Here is a 19,328-nt window from a genome sequence, read left to right on the forward strand (position 1 = left end):
GTCAAGAGTGCTACAAACAGTGAGCCAAAAATTTGTAGCCCAGCCTGTTCTCATCCCCTCCAGTCTGTTCTGATGGGCGGGCACATGAGTGCAAAGCTGCAGTTTGTGACAGTAAAGGAGAAAGATCCATGCATGACCTGAATGGTGGATACCACACCCTCCTTATTAAAGGGAGGATCACAGAGTGAGAGAGACATAGACCTGTCTGGCAAAGAGAGAAATTACTATGAAGAGATATACAGATAGGGTCCTCTAAAGCATGAGAGACTGAGTACCAGAGATATTCACTTGCCAAGCAGGAGAGGAATTGAACTATCAGTTATTTATCTGAACTGAATTTTAGTCATTTTCTTGGACTGAATGTTGTGTACCATGCATAATGTAACTGAAATAGTATGTTAGTATGATGGCACTGAGGGGAGGCCACTTGGTATAGTATCCCTAGTGTGAATAAGTTGTACCGAAACCACATAATCTCCAGTGGTTGCTAATGTCATACCTCTCAAATGTCATTGATTTTCAGGGAAGTCACTGATTTCAACTCAAATTTTAGCTCTGTCCTTCTTCATCACTCCTAAAACTGGTGACGTTTGGAGAAAAGGTGGTGAATTATACTTAATAAATAATGGTAATAATTAGAATTATAGACTTATTTTACTTTAGAAAATAATTCACATTCTCTTATGCTGTCAATGTCACTAGATACTGGTACTAATATTATAAAAGTGTCCCTGATTATTTCTGGATTTTTCCCTAATTCTATTTAGATTTGTCCCTGATTGGATGAGAGCTATGCCTAATGTATACACACACACACACACACACACACACACACACACACACACACACACACACACACACACACACACACACACACACACACACACACACACACACACACACACACACACACACACACACACACACACACACACACGTGCGCGCTCGTGCAAGCATACACATGTATGCAAGAACCTAGTAAGTCAGCAGCCAGCTAGCATAGCTGAGCAATTAAATGACATCAGAAAGGTGCATAACAAGCTCATAATTGCTGTAAATATTGGGTCTTCCTCAGGAGATTGACAGCAGGCATTGGCAGAAGGTAAAACTGCTTTGAAAACTGTTAAATATGTTGCTCTGCTACACTTACAAACAAAAAGTGTAGTAGAATAAAATATCTAACAGCATCCTGTCTTTTTCACAGTGCTAAAGTGTTTTTCTGGATTTCAAAATCTTTAAAAGTCAGTAAAACACTTTGCACTGTTATACTTTGTTTTTTTTCTACAACTACTAGTAATGATAGTGGATAGCACTCAAAAAAACCAATGAAACTGTAAAAGAGTGCAGCCAGCCAGAACAAATGGACTTCATCAGACCTACTAGTACAGTAATCAGATAAAGCTTCTTATTCTACAAAGAATTATGATCGTGTCTCACATTTGTGGGCCTGGATGGAGGATTCAGTCCTAAGGTTAATTTCTCGGCATCCATGTCTTGAACACAAAATAAGCTGGAAATCCGATCATAAACTTTTGTGATGCACCTGATGGGGTTCAAACCAGGTCTCCAGTTTTACTGTTCAGTACTGTTAATATGAATAACAGATACCACTTCAAAGGGCTGAAGCTACTAATGCGACATAAAAATGTCCGGGACCTTTCAGTATTTTCTACTGATATTTTTATTTGGACAGTTCTGATTATCTTCAGATTTGACACAACAAGATAGAATGTGCAGAAAGCTGACTAAAATTAATCACTTTTTAAGTTATCAGCACTAAATAAGTTCTCTAAATTAGTTATATAATGACAAGCCAATGTAACACATTGCCCAGTCACTGTTAAAATAAATCTGATTAGTTACTGACCAAGATGATAATGTGGTAGCAAATTGTCATGTCTTCAAAATATTATTATTCTTTAGTTACACTTTGTTGAGTGCACTCCCCCAGGCCAATCATCTATTTTCATTGGCGACTCAAGGTAGTATTCATACTGAGTAGGAGATATTTGGCCAGAGTACTGGGAACTTCCTATATTCCTTTTAATAACTGCAATGTGATCCACCTGAGATCCCATCAACACAAGCAGATGGGACATTGATTTAACATCTTATCCAAAGGATAGCACACTCAGAAGTGCAGTACCACCCCCCCAATGCTGCACTGCAGTGTCAGCATTTTGAAGATTAATCCAATCACCTGGAGTTGGAATAGACCAACCTTCAGATCTTTTAGTACCAAAGGCAGGTATGTTACTTGATGAGCCAGTGGCAGTAGTGGGTTTAGAGTTAAATTTAAAAAAATCTATAAAAAGATTTTAAAAAGTGCACAATAGTCAAGGCACATGAATAACCGCGATAGTCATGGGCAAACCAAAATGTTCACATTTAAAAAATGTGGTTAGAAAGTGTTTAGAACGATACCTTTCACGTTAAGGAGGTGGTGAAACTAACATAACATGCACACATATACTGACAAAACAAAATGTTGATTTATATCGGTGTTCTTTGTTTCACTACTGATGTCAAAGTAAAAATATTAAAAAAAATAAAAAATAAAAAAAATGACAAGCATTTCAAGTAAAGACACTAAAGGTATAAGGCTGTGATTGAAAGCCACCATGAGCCCCGAAACGTAATTATTCACACCAGATGATCAACCAAAAGGTAGAGAAATACAAATCGTCAGAAAAAGGTAGAGGGATATTTCATATCTTGCCTAATAAGGGATAATGGATTTTGCAGATTATAATTATTATTATTGATTATAAAACTACCTTTTAGGATGAATAATGAATGCTTTGCCCTTTATCCAGAAAACAGATCCTTTTATTTTTATTTATTTATTTATTTTATTTTACATTTGTTGACCGGGAAAGTCCGACTGGATACATGTCCATTTTCAGCGGAGGCCCGGGGAGAAAAGCTCCACAGTGACAATAATATAATGCATAGATATAGTAGATCGAGGTAAAAAATAGACAATGCCTAGAACTATGGTACAAAAACAAAACAAAACAAATTCATTTACTATACTAGAATAATGCTATAGAGGAGATTTCGTACAGTAAAGTACATTGATCTTAAACATTCTATAGGATACATAACTATTAATACTGCTTCTGGTATACTGATACTCCATCCAGAACTATCCATTTCAGTTAAGAGGAGAGAGAAAGAACTGTGAGCGGCTGAAACTAGGGAAGTTTCTATACTTGTATGAGAGAGGATTAGTCAGGACTTGAGCACTGGCAAAGCCAATTTAACTTTAGATGTTGATTTAATCTTTTTTTGAAAACAGATAGGGAGGAAGTGTAAGAAAGGCTAGTAGGAGAGAGTTCCATATTTTGCCAATAGCATTGCTAAAAGTGAATCCCCACCTACATTGTTTGCTTTGACTGTTTTAACTAGAAGCTTGTTGGAGGAACGAACTACTAAGATTGTTATAAGGTCTTATTAAGTTATTCAGGGCTGGAGTTTTGTCCGTTGGTTCAGGATTTTAAATGCTTCCATAAGCTGGGTTTGCTGTAGGAGGTTGGTGAATTCTAACCAGCCTAATTTTCTTAGGTTGACACAATGGTGTGTTCTATAGGGCATTTCCGCCGCAAATCTGGCAATTTGATTATAGCAGCGTGTTAGTTTGTTTAGTTCTGTTTTTGAGATTAGTAAGTATAGGGGAGGCATATAGGAGGGAAGAGAGGAGATGTGAGCGGGCCATAGTTACTTTCTATTGGAGTTAGAAAAGATTTGATCCGTATAAAGACCCAAGTTTTTTGTTAACGGTTTTGATGGTCTGATTAATATGGATATCAAATTTAAGTCTGTTATCTATGCATACTCCTAATAGTTTTGTATAGGAGTCTGGAGAGATGACAGTCCCATTTTGGATTGGATAGAAAATGATATAGGTGTGGACTTTTGATTGGGTTGGAAGAGTAGTAATTTGGTTTTGTTTGGATTAAGGATCAGTTTACGTCCTAATAGCCAGTTTTCTACTGTCCTAAAGCATGCTTGGGTTTTGGATAATAGGTTGTCAGGGTTAGTATCAGCACAGACTAATGTCGAGTCATCTGCATATTGAATGCAGGATGCTTCAGGGATGGCTTTATACAGGTCATTTATGAAGATGGTAAACAGAAGAGGCCCCAATATGGATCCTTGGGGTACTCCTATGGTATTAGGTAGGAGGTTGGAAAGTTTGGAATGCCAAAGTACGGCTTGTTTCCTATCAGAGAGATACCCATGAAACCAATCTAGAGCTAATTTGTCTAGGTTGAGATTTTCTAATGTTTGATGTAGTAGCTGGTGGTTCACCATATCAAGGCCTTATAGGTCAAGAAATAGTGCTGAAGATATTTTTTGTCATTTCGATAGTGATTGATAGTATCGGTGAAAGAAAGAAGTGCAGTGGTTGTACTATGGTGGGGTCTAAAACCGTGTTGTGTATCCGTTAGTAATTTGTTCATGGTAAGGTAGTGAAGGAGTTGTTTGTGTATACATTTCTCCATGATTTTGGCCAATGGTGACAGTATAGCTATGGGCCTATAATTAGATAGTTCAGTTGATAGGCCTCCTTTATGGAGGGTATGACATGGGATACTTTCCATATAGATGGGATAGTGGATTCTGCTATGGTTCTATTGATTAGTATTGAGATAGGATATGCTATGACATCTGCTGCTATTTGCAAGTATTCAGCAGGGAGAAGGTCTGCTGAGAGAGTAGTTGGCTTAAGTTTCTTTAGTAAGGAACATATATTTGCAGTAGGGACAGGTTGGAATTTGAAGGTTGATTGTGACTTTTGTAAGTTTTCCACTTTACTGGAGTTGGTGGATGGTAGTTGGTTAGCTAAGGATTGTATAGTATCAGTAAAGAAATTGTTAAAGGAATTTGCTACGTCTTCAGGTGTTTTGTCACTTAGTGTTTTTGGGGTAGGGGTAGAGGATTTACCTGGGTGGAGTAGATTATTTAATCCTGTCCAGAATTTTTGAGGGTTGTTTTGGTGTTTATTTTGGAGTTGGCAATAGTAGTTTTTTTTATCAGATAGGGTTGCTTTTTTGGTCTCGTTTCTAAGTTGTTGAAATTTTATGCGGTCTGGGGTTGATTTTGTTGCACGCCAGGTGTTCCATGTTTTGTTTCTACTTTTTATTAGTGCTATAGTATTTTTTGTTAACCAGGGTGCAACATTTGTTTTTATTCTGATTGATCTTATTGGGGCATGAGCCTCAAGTATAGCTAGGAATGTCCTATTAAAAGATGGACAGCCTCCTCTAGGGGGAGATGCTTAAGGGGTGCCCAGTTAAAGGATTTAAGTTCCGACAGGAATTTAGTGTGGTCAAAGTGTCTCTTATTTCTGACTGGCCTATACATAGGCAGGGTGGAGTTTATTGTCTTCTTTTTCATAATATAGGTAATGAGGTGGTCGCTAAGATCGCTTTGGGAGGGTCCCAGCCATATATGTTTGGGGATGACTGTTGATGAGTATCCAGTCTAGGATGCTCTCTTTTGATTATTATTACCTACTCTGGTGGGGGAAGATACTAACTGACTGAACCCCTGTAAGTTGATGTGGGTAGGGTTGATTTCTGAGGAGCATTGCTTCCAGTCTATATTGACATCTCCTAGAATAATGGTTTCTTGAAGATAGTTAATTGATAGCCAGTTGAGGATATGTTCAAGGGTGTCAGAGTTATTCCGGAATATAGATCACAATTAGATTAATACTTTTGTCTTTGTTTATTTGTAGTTTGAGTGCAAGTATTTCAGCATTCGAGATCTGGGGTGGTTGAGGAGAGTTAATGGTGACATCCAGTGTGCTCTTATAGAGCACCGCAATGCCTCCTCCTTTTTGTAGTACGATCTGCTCTATATATATTATAGCTTGGTGGCATTATCTCGTTGTCTTTGGTCCCTTGTTTTAGCCAGGTTTCAGTTAGACACATTATATCTGGGTGGTACATTGCTATTAGGGCATGCAAGTTATGTATCTTATTATTTATACTTCTTGTGTTTAAGTGGTATATTTGAAGAGAGTTTGGTTGGGTAGCTGGTAGACTATTAGCAATTTGTGTGGCTATGGGGCCTGGGTTGGGATGGATATCCCCATCTATGGTTGTATTTTTTTTAGATAGTCTCGTAGTCTCATAATCTTCAGAAGTAGTTTGAGTTCATGTTTGTATTTGGGGTGCTTTTGTTTAATTTGCAGGGGTTATGATGATTGGGGTGGTATATTTTACTGGGCAGATGGAGGGTGTTAGGTTTATTCTGGTTTCGGGATGAGATGGTACTAGTTTGGCCTCTGGGGTAGAAAACCTGATAGGCCCTGGTCTTCATATCTAGTTATTAGATATAAGTTAATAATAAGTAGTAGAGTACAGGATAGAATTATTAGCATTGGCTTACTTGTAATGGTTGTTGTTCCCTTCATTTTCTATTTGGGATTGATTGAATAAATTGTTAAGATATAAGAGGGTAAGCAAGAGGAAATTGGGTGAGAAGTGGGTGGGGATTTTAAGGTCGGGTTGATTGGCTAGAGAAGAGAAGTGGCGGTGTGGTTTGTTAGGTATAAATTTAGCTGTACTTGGGGCGGGTGGGATTTGGGGGCAGGGAGCGGGGTTTATCCAGCTCCCTACTATTTAGTGGCAAGTAACAAGTCAAACGACAAAATGGTAATTTATCCAAATTTTTCTTGTGGTTTAAACACCAGCCTCTTTCAATTTTAGGTTTTGAATTTACAGGGACTTTCTAATGTTAGCAGTAGTAGTATTTACAATGAGGGTTGTTCCTGGGGTTTAGCGTGGATGAATACTGCCGTGTTCTGAACCCAGTATACTAGTAGTTCTAAAGACTGGTTTACAATTATTATTGGAGTATTTGTTAATTAAGTTAAAGACCTTTTCAAATGATCTTCTGTGAGGGGCTATTTTATTCCTACTGTGCTCCGTAAGTTTGTTGTACTTGTTGCTTGGAGGAGCAAATTCTTTAGTTGGGGACTTGCTTATGTTCGCTAGATGCTAACAAAATGGCTATCACCTGGATGGAAATAAGACAAGACATGTACATACATTAGGACTTGGCGTTTCTAACTGAAAATCTTTACAGTAGAGACTCAAGACAGTTACAAACTTGATTCCGGGCTAAATAATCATAGAGCGCACTCCTATTAGTACAATTTTCTTAACTTAATCCTTTAGCAAAAAACTGTACAGACTTATGTTATCTAAACAAACAAGTTGCGTATCACAGTGTGTAGACGCCGTAAAATGCTATGCTGTTATGGCCTCAGTTGAAATGTAATGCTCCAGCGAGCATATAAACCATGTTTCAGTTTGTAAAATAGACAGCAAATGAGCAAAGGCACTGGTCGCTTATTCTCTAAACACAGCTAGAGTGTATTACACAAACTTAGACCAGCTAGATTGAGTCAACTAAATATAAAAGGTAACTCGTGCATACACACACGCTACCAGGTTAACCAGGGTTCCCAGGAATAGCTAATTTACTATATACTTAGGTAATATTAATATCCACTGCATTTAGTCGCTAGGATCTTTACAGAAATATGTAATTGCTAGGATAATACTTACAATTCCTGCTAGTGCAACTACCGACCGGGTTCAGGATCACAGCAGTGATTCAAAATATGGCGGTACACCTGGGTAGCTTAGTAACCTCATGTGCCAGAGGTAGGGGAGGGATAGAGGCTTAGGAGCGGAGCGAGGTTTATCCAGCTCCCTACTATTTAGTGGCAAGTAACAAGTCAAACGACAAAATGGTAATTTATCCAAATTTTTCTTGTGGTTTAAACACCAGCCTCTTTCAATTTTAGGTTTTGAATTTACAGGGACTTTCTAATGTTAGCAGTAGTAGTATTTACAATGAGGGTTGTTCCTGGGGTTTAGCGTGGATGAATACTGCCGTGTTCTGAACCCAGTATACTAGTAGTTCTAAAGACTGGTTTACAATTATTATTGGAGTATTTGTTAATTAAGTTAAAGACCTTTTCAAATGATCTTCTGTGAGGGCTATTTTATTCCTACTGTGCTCCGTAAGTTTGTTGTACTTGTTGCTTGGAGGGAGCGAAATTCTTTAGTTGGGGACTTGCTTATGTTCGCTAGATGCTAACAAAATGGCTATCACCTGGATGGAAATAAGACAAGACATGTACATACATTAGGACTTGGCGTTTCTAACTGAAAATCTTTACAGTAGAGACTCAAGACAGTTACAAACTTGATTCCGGCTAAATAATCATAGAGCACTCCTATTAGTACAATTTTCTTAACTTAATCCTTTAGCAAAAACTGTACAGACTTATGTTATCTAAACAAACAAGTTATGTATCACAGTGTGTAGACGCCGTAAAATGCTACGCTGTTATGGCCTCAGTTGAAATGTAATGCTCCAGCGAGCATATAAACCATGTTTCAGTTTGTAAAATAGACAGCAAATGAGCAAAGGCACTGGTCGCTTATTCTCTAAACACAGCTAGAGTGTATTACACAAACTTAGACCAGCTAGATTGAGTCAACTAAATATAAAAGGTAACTCGTGCATACACACACGCTACCAGGTTAACCAGGGTTCCCAGGAATAGCTAATTTACTATATACTTAGGTAATATTAATATCCACTGCATTTAGTCGCTAGGATCTTTACAGAAATATGTAATTGCTAGGATAATACTTACAATTCCTGCTAGTGCAACTACCGACGGGTTCAGGATCACAGCAGTGATTCAAAATATGGCGGTACACCTGGGTAGCTTAGTAACCTCATGGCCAGAGGTAGGGGAGGGATAGAGGCTTAGGAGCGAGCGAGGTTTATCCAGCTCCCTACTATTTAGTGGCAAGTAACAAGTCAAACGACAAAATGGTAATTTATCCAAATTTTTCTTGTGGTTTAAACACCAGCCTCTTTCAATTTTAGGTTTTGAATTTACAGGGACTTTCTAATGTTAGCAGTAGTAGTATTTACAATGAGGGTTGTTCCTGGGGTTTAGCGTGGATGAATACTGCCGTGTTCTGAACCCAGTATACTAGTAGTTCTAAAGACTGGTTTACAATTATTATTGGAGTATTTGTTAATTAAGTTAAAGACCTTTTCAAATGATCTTCTGTGAGGGGCTATTTTATTCCTACTGTGCTCTGTAAGTTTGTTGTACTTGTTGCTTGAGGGAGCGAAATTCTTTAGTTGGGGACTTGCTTATGTTCGCTAGATGCGAACAAAATGGCTATCACCTGGATGGAAATAAGACAAGACATGTACATACATTAGGACTTGGCGTTTCTAACTGAAAATCTTTACAGTAGAGACTCAAGACAGTTACAAACTTGATTCCGGCTAAATAATCATAGAGCGCACTCCTATTAGTACAATTTTCTTAACTTAATCCTTTAGCAAAAAACTGTACAGACTTATGTTATCTAAACAAACAAGTTGCGTATCACAGTGTGTAGACGCCGTAAAATGCTACGCTGTTATGGCCTCAGTTGAAATGTAATGCTCCAGCGAGCATATAAACCATGTTTCAGTTTGTAAAAATAGACAGCAAATGAGCAAAGGCACTGGTCGCTTATTCTCCAAACACAGCCAGAGTGTATTACACAAACTTAGACCAGCTAGATTGAGTCAACTAAATATAAAAGGTAACTCGTGCATACACACACGCTACCAGGTTAACCAGGGTTCCCAGGAATAGCTAATTTACTATATACTTAGGTAATATTAATATCCACTGCATTTAGTCGCTAGGATCTTTACAGAAATATGTAATTGCTAGGATAATACTTACAATTCCTGCTAGTGCAACTACCGACCGGGTTCAGGATCACAGCAGTGATTCAAAATATGGCGGTACACCTGGGTAGCTTAGTAACCTCATGTTGGGCAGAGGTAGGGGGAGGGATAGAGGCTTAGGAGCGGAGCGAGGTTTATCCAGCTCCCTACTATTTAGTGGCAAGTAACAAGTCAAACGACAAAATGGTAATTTATCCAAATTTTTCTTGTGGTTTAAACACCAGCCTCTTTCAATTTTAGGTTTTGAATTTACAGGGACTTTCTAATGTTAGCAGTAGTAGTATTTACAATGAGGGTTGTTCCTGGGGTTTAGCGTGGATGAATACTGCCGTGTTCTGAACCCAGTATACTAGTAGTTCTAAAGACTGGTTTACAATTATTATTGGAGTATTTGTTAATTAAGTTAAAGACCTTTTCAAATGATCTTCTGTGAGGGGCTATTTTATTCCTACTGTGCTCCGTAAGTTTGTTGTACTTGTTGCTTGGAGGGAGCGAAATTCTTTAGTTGGGGACTTGCTTATGTTCGCTAGATGCTAACAAAATGGCTATCACCTGGATGGAAATAAGACAAGACATGTACATACATTAGGACTTGGCGTTTCTAACTGAAAATCTTTACAGTAGAGACTCAAGACAGTTACAAACTTGATTCCGGGCTAAATAATCATAGAGCGCACTCCTATTAGTACAATTTTCTTAACTTAATCCTTTAGCAAAAAACTGTACAGACTTATGTTATCTAAACAAACAAGTTATCACAGTGTGTAGACGCCGTAAAATGCTACGCTGTTATGGCCTCAGTTGAAATGTAATGCTCCAGCGAGCATATAAACCATGTTTCAGTTTGTAAAAATAGACAGCAAATGAGCAAAGGCACTGGTCGCTTATTCTCTAAACACAGCTAGAGTGTATTACACAAACTTAGACCAGCTAGATTGAGTCAACTAAATATAAAAGGTAACTCGTGCATACACACACGCTACCAGGTTAACCAGGGTTCCCAGGAATAGCTAATTTACTATATACTTAGGTAATATTAATATCCAATGCATTTAGTCGCTAGGATCTTTACAGAAATATGTAATTGCTAGGATAATACTTACAATTCCTGCTAGTGCAACTACCGACCGGGTTCAGGATCACAGCAGTGATTCAAAATATGGGCGTACACCTGCGTAGCTTAGTAACCTCATGGCCAGAGGTAGGGAGGGATAGAGGCTTAGGAGCGGAGCGAGGTTTATCCAGCTCCCTACTATTTAGTGGCAAGTAACAAGTCAAACGACAAAATGGTAATTTATCCAAATTTTTCTTGTGGTTTAAACACCAGCCTCTTTCAATTTTAGGTTTTGAATTTACAGGGACTTTCTAATGTTAGCAGTAGTAGTATTTACAATGAGGGTTGTTCCTGGGGTTTAGCGTGGATGAATACTGCCGTGTTCTGAACCCAGTATACTAGTAGTTCTAAAGACTGGTTTACAATTATTATTGGAGTATTTGTTAATTAAGTTAAAGACCTTTTCAAATGATCTTCTGTGAGGGGCTATTTTATTCCTACTGTGCTCCGTAAGTTTGTTGTACTTGTTGCTTGGAGGGAGCGAAATTCTTTAGTTGGGGACTTGCTTATGTTCGCTAGATGCGAACAAAATGGCTATCACCTTTTCAAATGATCTTCTGTGAGGGGCTATTTTATTCCTACTGTGCTCCGTAAGTTTGTTGTACTTGTTGCTTGGAGGGAGCGAAATTCTTTAGTTGGCTCTTTAGTTCTTTAGTTTTACTTTTCTGACGTGCTAAACTGACAGTGTCTCATAAATTTATGACAGTTTTATGACAGTTGCATGACTTGTTTACAGATTTCACTGTACCTTCATCAGTTTATTCCATGCAGTTTGCAAACTTAGTCATTTAATGTTTATCTTATCGTCATCATAAAGCTAAACTAAAATAGCATGGAATGCCCTACCAATAAAATTCCTCTTTGTCAGTTTTAAATTGTAGTGGGAGCTAATACTTGGTGAAACAACTTAGACAATGATGGATCATTCTTATCAGCACATTTGGGAGACTCTTATTGTTGTAATTTGTGAGATATCTGCAAAACGAACACAAGGTCATTTGAAAATGAGAACTCGAAATGTTACTCATCAACTTATATCTTGACAAAAACTAAGCGATTTACTAGAAAAGTATTAATGGTTTGGCATATATATAAATCTCTTTTTATGGACATTGTAAATAGTTACTTGTTTATGTTGTATTATGTCTGAATCTTTTTTGTTTGTTATTTTAAAATAAAATACAAAGTTTTGAGAAAAAAGACAAGGTAATTTCTGCCACTTCAGGAATATGTTTGTGCTCGTATAAAGGTTAACAGTAATAAAGTCTGGTAATAATAAAGTTCTCAACTGTATGTGCAAAATAAAGGAAATACACAACATGTAGAAACTTGTATTTAATTAATCTAGCTAATATGTATTATAGTGGCGACAGTATAATAACATCATGCATACAGTTTTATGTATTAAACTAGATTAATGTATTATGTCATAAACTAATGCATTATAAAGTTTATCTTAAATGATGTATTATTGTATTGTCATGCATACCACTTCATAAAATTTCAACACTGTGAATTATGGTTGTATTTATCTATGTGCACTGTACATTTTACAAAACCACATTTTCTGAAAAACTGTAAATTGTTGTTCATTTAGTTGACTATTTCTGAAGACATACAGTTGGAAGACAAATTGTTTTCTGTTAAAAATAATAATCAGCAATGGTTATTTGTGGTAGGAAACAGGAATGTTGTTAAATAAAACAGAAATTGACAACACGGAACGTGACAGTAGAAAAGAACATTACATGACCTAAGGAGGCCACGATTTAAAAAATTTTAATTACAAATTCAGAAAAATGCAATTATTTCAAGAAAGCGTGAAGAAGGTTTAAATCTATATTTAGTACAGTCATGCCACTGAGAACAACACACACATGTGATATCTAATTGTAATCAGTTGTTTTGTTAAAGATAAGCTGAGTAAAACATTATTAGTTATTCTTTGTTGAAAAAATACAGACTACTCATTTTGCTTAGAGTTCAATAATGTTTACATCAAAGATGCTTTAATTAAACTTAACAGTCTCCCAAAAGCTTCAAAGGGAAACTGATAGTGTCGTGTTCATAAAATGGCATTCATAGCAGCTGCTATTATCTGATGCATTCCACACTGCATCAATGTTTTAATTTCCATTGTTTATTGTGGCAAATTAATATCTTCCCGCACACGTTGTGTACAGTCACAATTATCCAGCTATACCGACTGTTCTTTGAAATAGCTGTACTCCCCATATTATCTTAGTAAATCTTTAGCATGATACCCTACATTAAACCAAACCAAGAAAACACAAATGTGTAGGAAATGTTCTCCCCTGAAATAGGAGTATAATGCCATACATTAATGTAACTATTTTTTTTTTATTCAAGATCAAGAGGAGTTACTTAAAAGTACGAAACTTTCATTTCATTTGACACCAAGTGTTTCTGGAAGCATTACACATGAAAGACATTTAATAAATTCTCATATGAAAATGCTTGTGCAGTGCTACTCAGAAAAATACTGTCTGCACCATTTGGACATTAAAAGTTTAAGATGTTTTGTACATCTAAGAACTTTAGAACAGTTCCCATAATAAGATGTATGTAGCCTTTTTTTCTTCAGTAAAATGAGACAGTAGGAAGAATAACATTGTTTAAGGCCCCACTGATATATTATTAAGAATATTTCAGCTTACTTATGCATCTATATAAGAAGCCCATCAATATATGGTGCTCACTTGTAATTGTAATTATAAAACAGACTTGAAGCTTAGCCACTCAGAACTATAAATCAAATTCACTCTGTTCCTTACACTTTGTTACCCACTTTAACATGAATAAATGTAACTGTACCTGATAGACCTAACAAAAACATAAGCATCATGAAAGAGTAAAACATAAGAATTCATTTAGGCCAGACCTTCTTCTGAACAAAGATATCCCATGCATGCTGCCTAGGTTTTACTCTGCATGTAGGAAATAAATGTATTTGGACCACACAGATTTCATGCTATCTACTATAATGTAACCCCTGGTTACATTAGCTGCCGCCTGGTATAATGTACTTCTTTTGTTTTTTTTATTACATAAATGACAGGCCTAATCCATTCCTGCCAGTCTCACACCAATAACTTGGCCCTGGGCACTGTGTTAGATTCCTTACTGGTGACTGGTAGATTGTAGTGGAACTGAGGCAAGTCAAATGCATACCTATCATTTTTATATGGCCTTTACAAGGCAGAAGCTTTATTTTGTTTTCTGTTTATTAATCAAGTTAAACCCACTAGACACAGATGCCTGTCTTTTGGAGCTACCTCAAGGCACATGAGTGGTGACTCACTTAGTATACAAGTAGTTGTGGGAATTAGTGACAAAGTTTCAGGGTGTTACTTGACCCCGGTTAATTACCCCATTAGAAGGACAGGGGTAGGAGTAACAGTGGAACAGAGGAAGCTTAAAGCTGTTCACTTAGCATGCATATCTATGAATATACACATTGATATATACATTCTAGCTGCAGGGAGTGCGAAACTAGAAAAGTAAGAAAAGCATAGGAGGTTAATTAAACAATACTGTGCTTATGATTCTGTGGCTGTGTTATTGAAGAACATATCTGATTATTCCCTTTGAGGAAGAATAATTCTATACCTGCTATGCAGTCCTTGAGATTATCATATAGTGTGTCAGGAGCAGGTTTTTCATCTGGTAAAAAAATAAAAGCCTTGCATTGAACGAAATCTTTAAGCTAGATAGCAAGTGCAACATGGAGTATTAAGGATATAAACTACTAAAAAGCTTCTTCCAGTAAGCTTAAGTCTGAGTCTTTTAATCTCCAGTTGCGTATTATACAACTATAAGCACATTACTTAATCAAACCACAGCGCTAGCACCTATGAAATGAGGCATTTGTGCTTAATAGGAATTTAGCAAGTTAAAAAATAAAAATCGTGCTTTGATATACCCGAGGAAACCAGGTTATAGATACTGTAATGTCGTATGGTTCAATGATTTACTTTGTGAAATACTGAATTTCTACAGCTATAGAGCATTTCATCCACAGACAGTTTTCACATGCAGTGAACCAGTATACAGAAAAGTAGGCGAATATCTCTGAAACACAAGGTAAAAAATAGCACCAGTAGGATTTAAACCTATGTATCCCAATAGCCACATGTCTAGCAGAAGTATTAGATCATGCTAACTTTGTTAAAACATTTTTGGATGACTTTAAGGAAAGGATGGAAGTAACATAGTATAGTTCTAGAGCTGCATGAAAGTGCCATGTGAATGTAAATTGCTCATCATGATTGTGTAAATGCAGAGTATGGCAATATGTATATTAGCAAATGCAAAATTTGTCAAATGCTGGGGTGATTACAGCTCAACACCAGGGCATGTGATATGAAGTGCACGTAATTAATGCATTTACAGTAATCAGGGGTCGGGGTCTATATCATATGAGCGAACACTCATAATATCGAATGTACTGGACCTCGTAGTGCTTTTTATGAGATTGCGGTATAGTGAAGAATGGGATATTTGCCCTTTCCTCACTGTAGTGCGATCTTGGAGTTGGAATATATATTTAGCGGGGGGTGTGGGGGGTACAGCCCCCCACACTAGGAAATTCGAGGTCCGGTGCATTTGATATTATGAGCATTCGCAATTTGATATAGACCCCAGGGGTTGTGTTCTAATGTGGCATCATGCTAAATAAAGGCTGTCATGCGTAAATTACCAAAGAGTAAGAGAGATATGCAGCAAGCCCAGCACGTAAGATCACAGCAAACCTGGAAATTAGTTTTCTTCCATGAAATGTGGCAACCTCATGACTTGGTTGTGTTAGTCAGGGAAGGTGCAGAAAAATGTGACTGTGTTGCTTGAGTGAATAATTTTTTTTCAAAGAATTGGTTTCAGTTTTCTGCTCAGTTAATTGTATTTCTGTTATACTTGTATAGTAAGATAGTTTTTCCATCTAGATGATTGCTCTCATCTCTTTGTAGCATGTTAAAACAGCAACATCAAATTGTACTAAATAGACAAAAAGACAAACAAAAAGTTGGAAACAGAAAATAAAGGATTGTGCCCCATCCCACAGGTCAAAGAAGATTCTGGCCTTGTCCCAATAGACCTGTGACTAGTATGGTTAATTATGTTAAATATTAATTATCTCCCTTACATCACCATAACCTCCGAATCATAAATACCTCATATATTTCTTCTTTTTTCTTAAGTAAACCGATCTTCTATTTTGAGATATAGGACTGTGTTTTGGAAGTGTAACAGTCAAATGAGTCAGATTACTAATTGGAAAAACTGATACACTATTTCATGTAAACTCTGTGTGAGATCAATATACTCTTGAAAAGAAAGTTCCTAATGGTTCTTGTTAGTCAGACAGTCTCTACCTCCTACTGTTTTGCCTGTGCTAATCAGACTTTTACTATGCACCCATATAAGAGCTTTCAAGCCTTTGTCGAGAAACGCTCATTTGTAGTACAAATGTGCATAGAAGGACATTTACAAACTTTTCTTGTGCAATGTGTTTAGTGAGATATCTAAGTTACTCCTACATAATAGAAAAAAGGCATTTACGTACACACATACATAGTGTGGCTTACAAGTCACTATTCCCTGCTGTACTCAGTTCTGGCTACAGTTGCGGCTCTAGGGAATGAATAATTTAACACAGAAAGTGACCGTAGATAGAGACTGCTTGCAGCAGCAATCCTGGCATTTACCATTCCCTACATAAAGAAGTTGTCAGTCTTTTCTAAATGTATTGAGTTTACTTTTCCAAGACAGCTTTATATCTGTCACATTCAATTGTTACTGAACCTTCTGAACCTGTCAACTTTTTTTTTTTTTTTGTGGAACCATTTCAAAGTACCCTAACTAATGCAGTGAAGAAATATTTCTGCATATGCCCCCACCCCAGAGCCCTGACTCCATTTTCAGACTGGGCCATCTTCCTTGAAAGCAAATTCTTCTGATTATAATGTACTTCTGAATGTTATTGATTCCATTACAATATCTGAATGTCTTTATCATGACTCCCGTCTGCCTTTATCTGAATATCATTATGAGCGAGATTAATAGACTGTCACTGTTAAAAGGGTGCATAGCCAGGATTCTTGGAATGGTATGCCAGCTTCCAAAGTGTAACCCCCCCTCCACCAAAAAAATTCTGAAATGGCAAGCTTACGCAAAAACAAATTTGTTTTCCAAAATATTTTCAAGTGTTTCAAAATATATAGCTATAAATCATGGTAAATATGCCTTTAAAATATTACATTCCAGCACATCTCATTGCAAAAATAAGTAAATCGTTTTTAAAAGTATGTGCCCTGGTGTATGCTGGATATACCTGGATATGCTTGTGATGCTTATATAAACATTTTGAGTAGTATGAAGCATGTTTAATTCCACGTGTAAAATTACTACATCAGATTATTTACTGGGCTGTAGTTTAGAATAGACCCATATAATCAATAAGTACATTCAGCCAGTTAACAATAAAACAATAAATGAAGTCTCTCTGATATAGGTGTGCTACATAATGACCTATCCATATACACTTAGTACACACACACCCTGTGCACATCTCCAATACACACTTTTCATTCCTTTCTGCCTCAATATTCATAGTTCAGTACTTTCTGTGTCAAGGGGATGTGACAATCTAGCCTGCTTGTAAACCTTTGCGAGTTTTATTTCCATGTCTATAGGAATATACACGTTGCATTAATAAAGATAAATACGACAACAGCTCATATGAAAATGATAGTTTGAACCTCAAGAAATCTCACGGACACTTACTAATTAAAAGGTCTGAAAGAGGTGTGTTTTGAGATATCTCTTTAAACTAAGACTATTTTTGTATTCACGAGGGTGATACAGTAGCAAATCGGACTGATCTGTGGATTTATGGGAGAAAGGTCTGAGCCAGCAAAACTCAGTCCTAAACCTGAGGATTACTAGCAGTCCTGAGGCAATTGTGTAGTAGACCTGACAATGGCAGTAATGCACCAAAAATACTATTAAATACATGGGACCTTTGTCATATAGGACCTTAATACTATGGGCCATTCAGTATAGTCTCACTTTGGAATGAACTGGATGGATCCTGTAGTCACTTCTGGTACCCAAATATGTTTCTTTGTTTTTTAGGATGCTAAATGGTACTCAGATTTGTATAGTATGAAAAGATCAGAATTTAGTGGTCTTATGATTAGTGTGTTTGCTGGTTTGCAAAAAAGTTTTGATTATTGTCATTCACCAAAATGTTACCCAGGTTTAGACTTCAGGATTACACTTTGTACTCATTGCTTCACTACTCAAGGGCAGGACCTTTAAAACCTGCACAAACTAACCCAATCTGAGGGACCTCCATCAATGTGGCAATATTAGTACAATAAATTGCTTCATGGAATAAGTGAATGTCAGATTTTCAGAAACATGATAGCAACAGGAATAAATGAGAACATTCTAGGCTTCCGTCTCACTATGTTAGTGAAAATGGTGAATGAGGTGATGTTAGAGAGAGGTTACACAATTCATATCAAAAAGATTCGTACAGGTCAGGTCAGAGACAGAGTACAATGATGAGATATTGCTTGCTGGAAACACACACGCGCGCGCTCACACACACACACACACACACACACACACACACACACACACACACACACACACACACACACACACACAAGACTGGAGAGTTAGGAAGGAGAGCAGTCAAATGGCTGGCAAAAAGTAGAAAGAAACAACATAACAAAGCAATTAATCAATCTCTTGGAACAGCACCACACTGTAAAAGATTGGGAAGACAGAGAGAAATAAAAAATAATGGATTATATACATTGAGAACAGCTGTCTGCATTTGAAAAGCTCTGCTTTTATAAAGTACATAACAGCATCAGTACCAGCTGCATATGATTCTGAGAAATTGCATAAATGTTACAGTATTTTGAAAAAAAAAAGACAATCAAATGAAAAATATCCTACCTTTCAGGAAAACCACACAAATCAGCACAGAGAAACAGTAGAATACAACTAACTTCATTTTTTCAAGAGTTCTCAGTGGTTTCTGCATTTATTTCCCTCCAGCATGAGTTTTGCTATTACTTTTATATTTATTAGTCCAGGAGTCACTTTCTTTTGGTTTATGCAGTCTGTGTGGTAAAACAGACAGTATTAACAAACTGACACTCCCTAAGAAGGTAAGTCAAATGCACTGTGTGGGTTGCAGTCTGAGCGGAGGAAGTGACACCATTTTGAGTCCAAGTGTTACATTAGTCTTGTCGCATGAAGATAGAAGATTAGAAAGCAAATCCATTTCATATTTCTCACCTAGAGCAAGCAAAGTTTTATACCATAGTTTCATGAACAATGTAATTGGTTTCATCTTACGTAAATTAATTTCAAGATCTAA

General features: G+C 36.9%; 1 protein-coding gene across 1 annotated transcript in view; it reads right to left on the reverse strand.

Moving 5' to 3' along the window:
• Nucleotides 1-19,112, reverse strand: part of LOC122816883 (SLAM family member 5-like) — a 332,576-nt gene extending 313,464 nt beyond the window's left edge. The window contains exon 1 of the mRNA XM_044089957.1: nucleotides 18,902-19,112. Coding sequence (XP_043945892.1) covers nucleotides 18,902-18,989 — 88 coding nt within the window. The 5' untranslated portion in view covers nucleotides 18,990-19,112. The remainder of the gene's footprint in view (nucleotides 1-18,901) is intronic.
• Between the last annotated feature and the right edge of the window lie 216 nt (nucleotides 19,113-19,328).

This window comes from Protopterus annectens, chromosome 12.part0, assembly GCF_019279795.1.
Source record: "Protopterus annectens isolate FY-2018-M chromosome 12.part0, PAN1.0, whole genome shotgun sequence".
Lineage (NCBI taxonomy): Eukaryota > Metazoa > Chordata > Ceratodontiformes > Protopteridae > Protopterus > Protopterus annectens.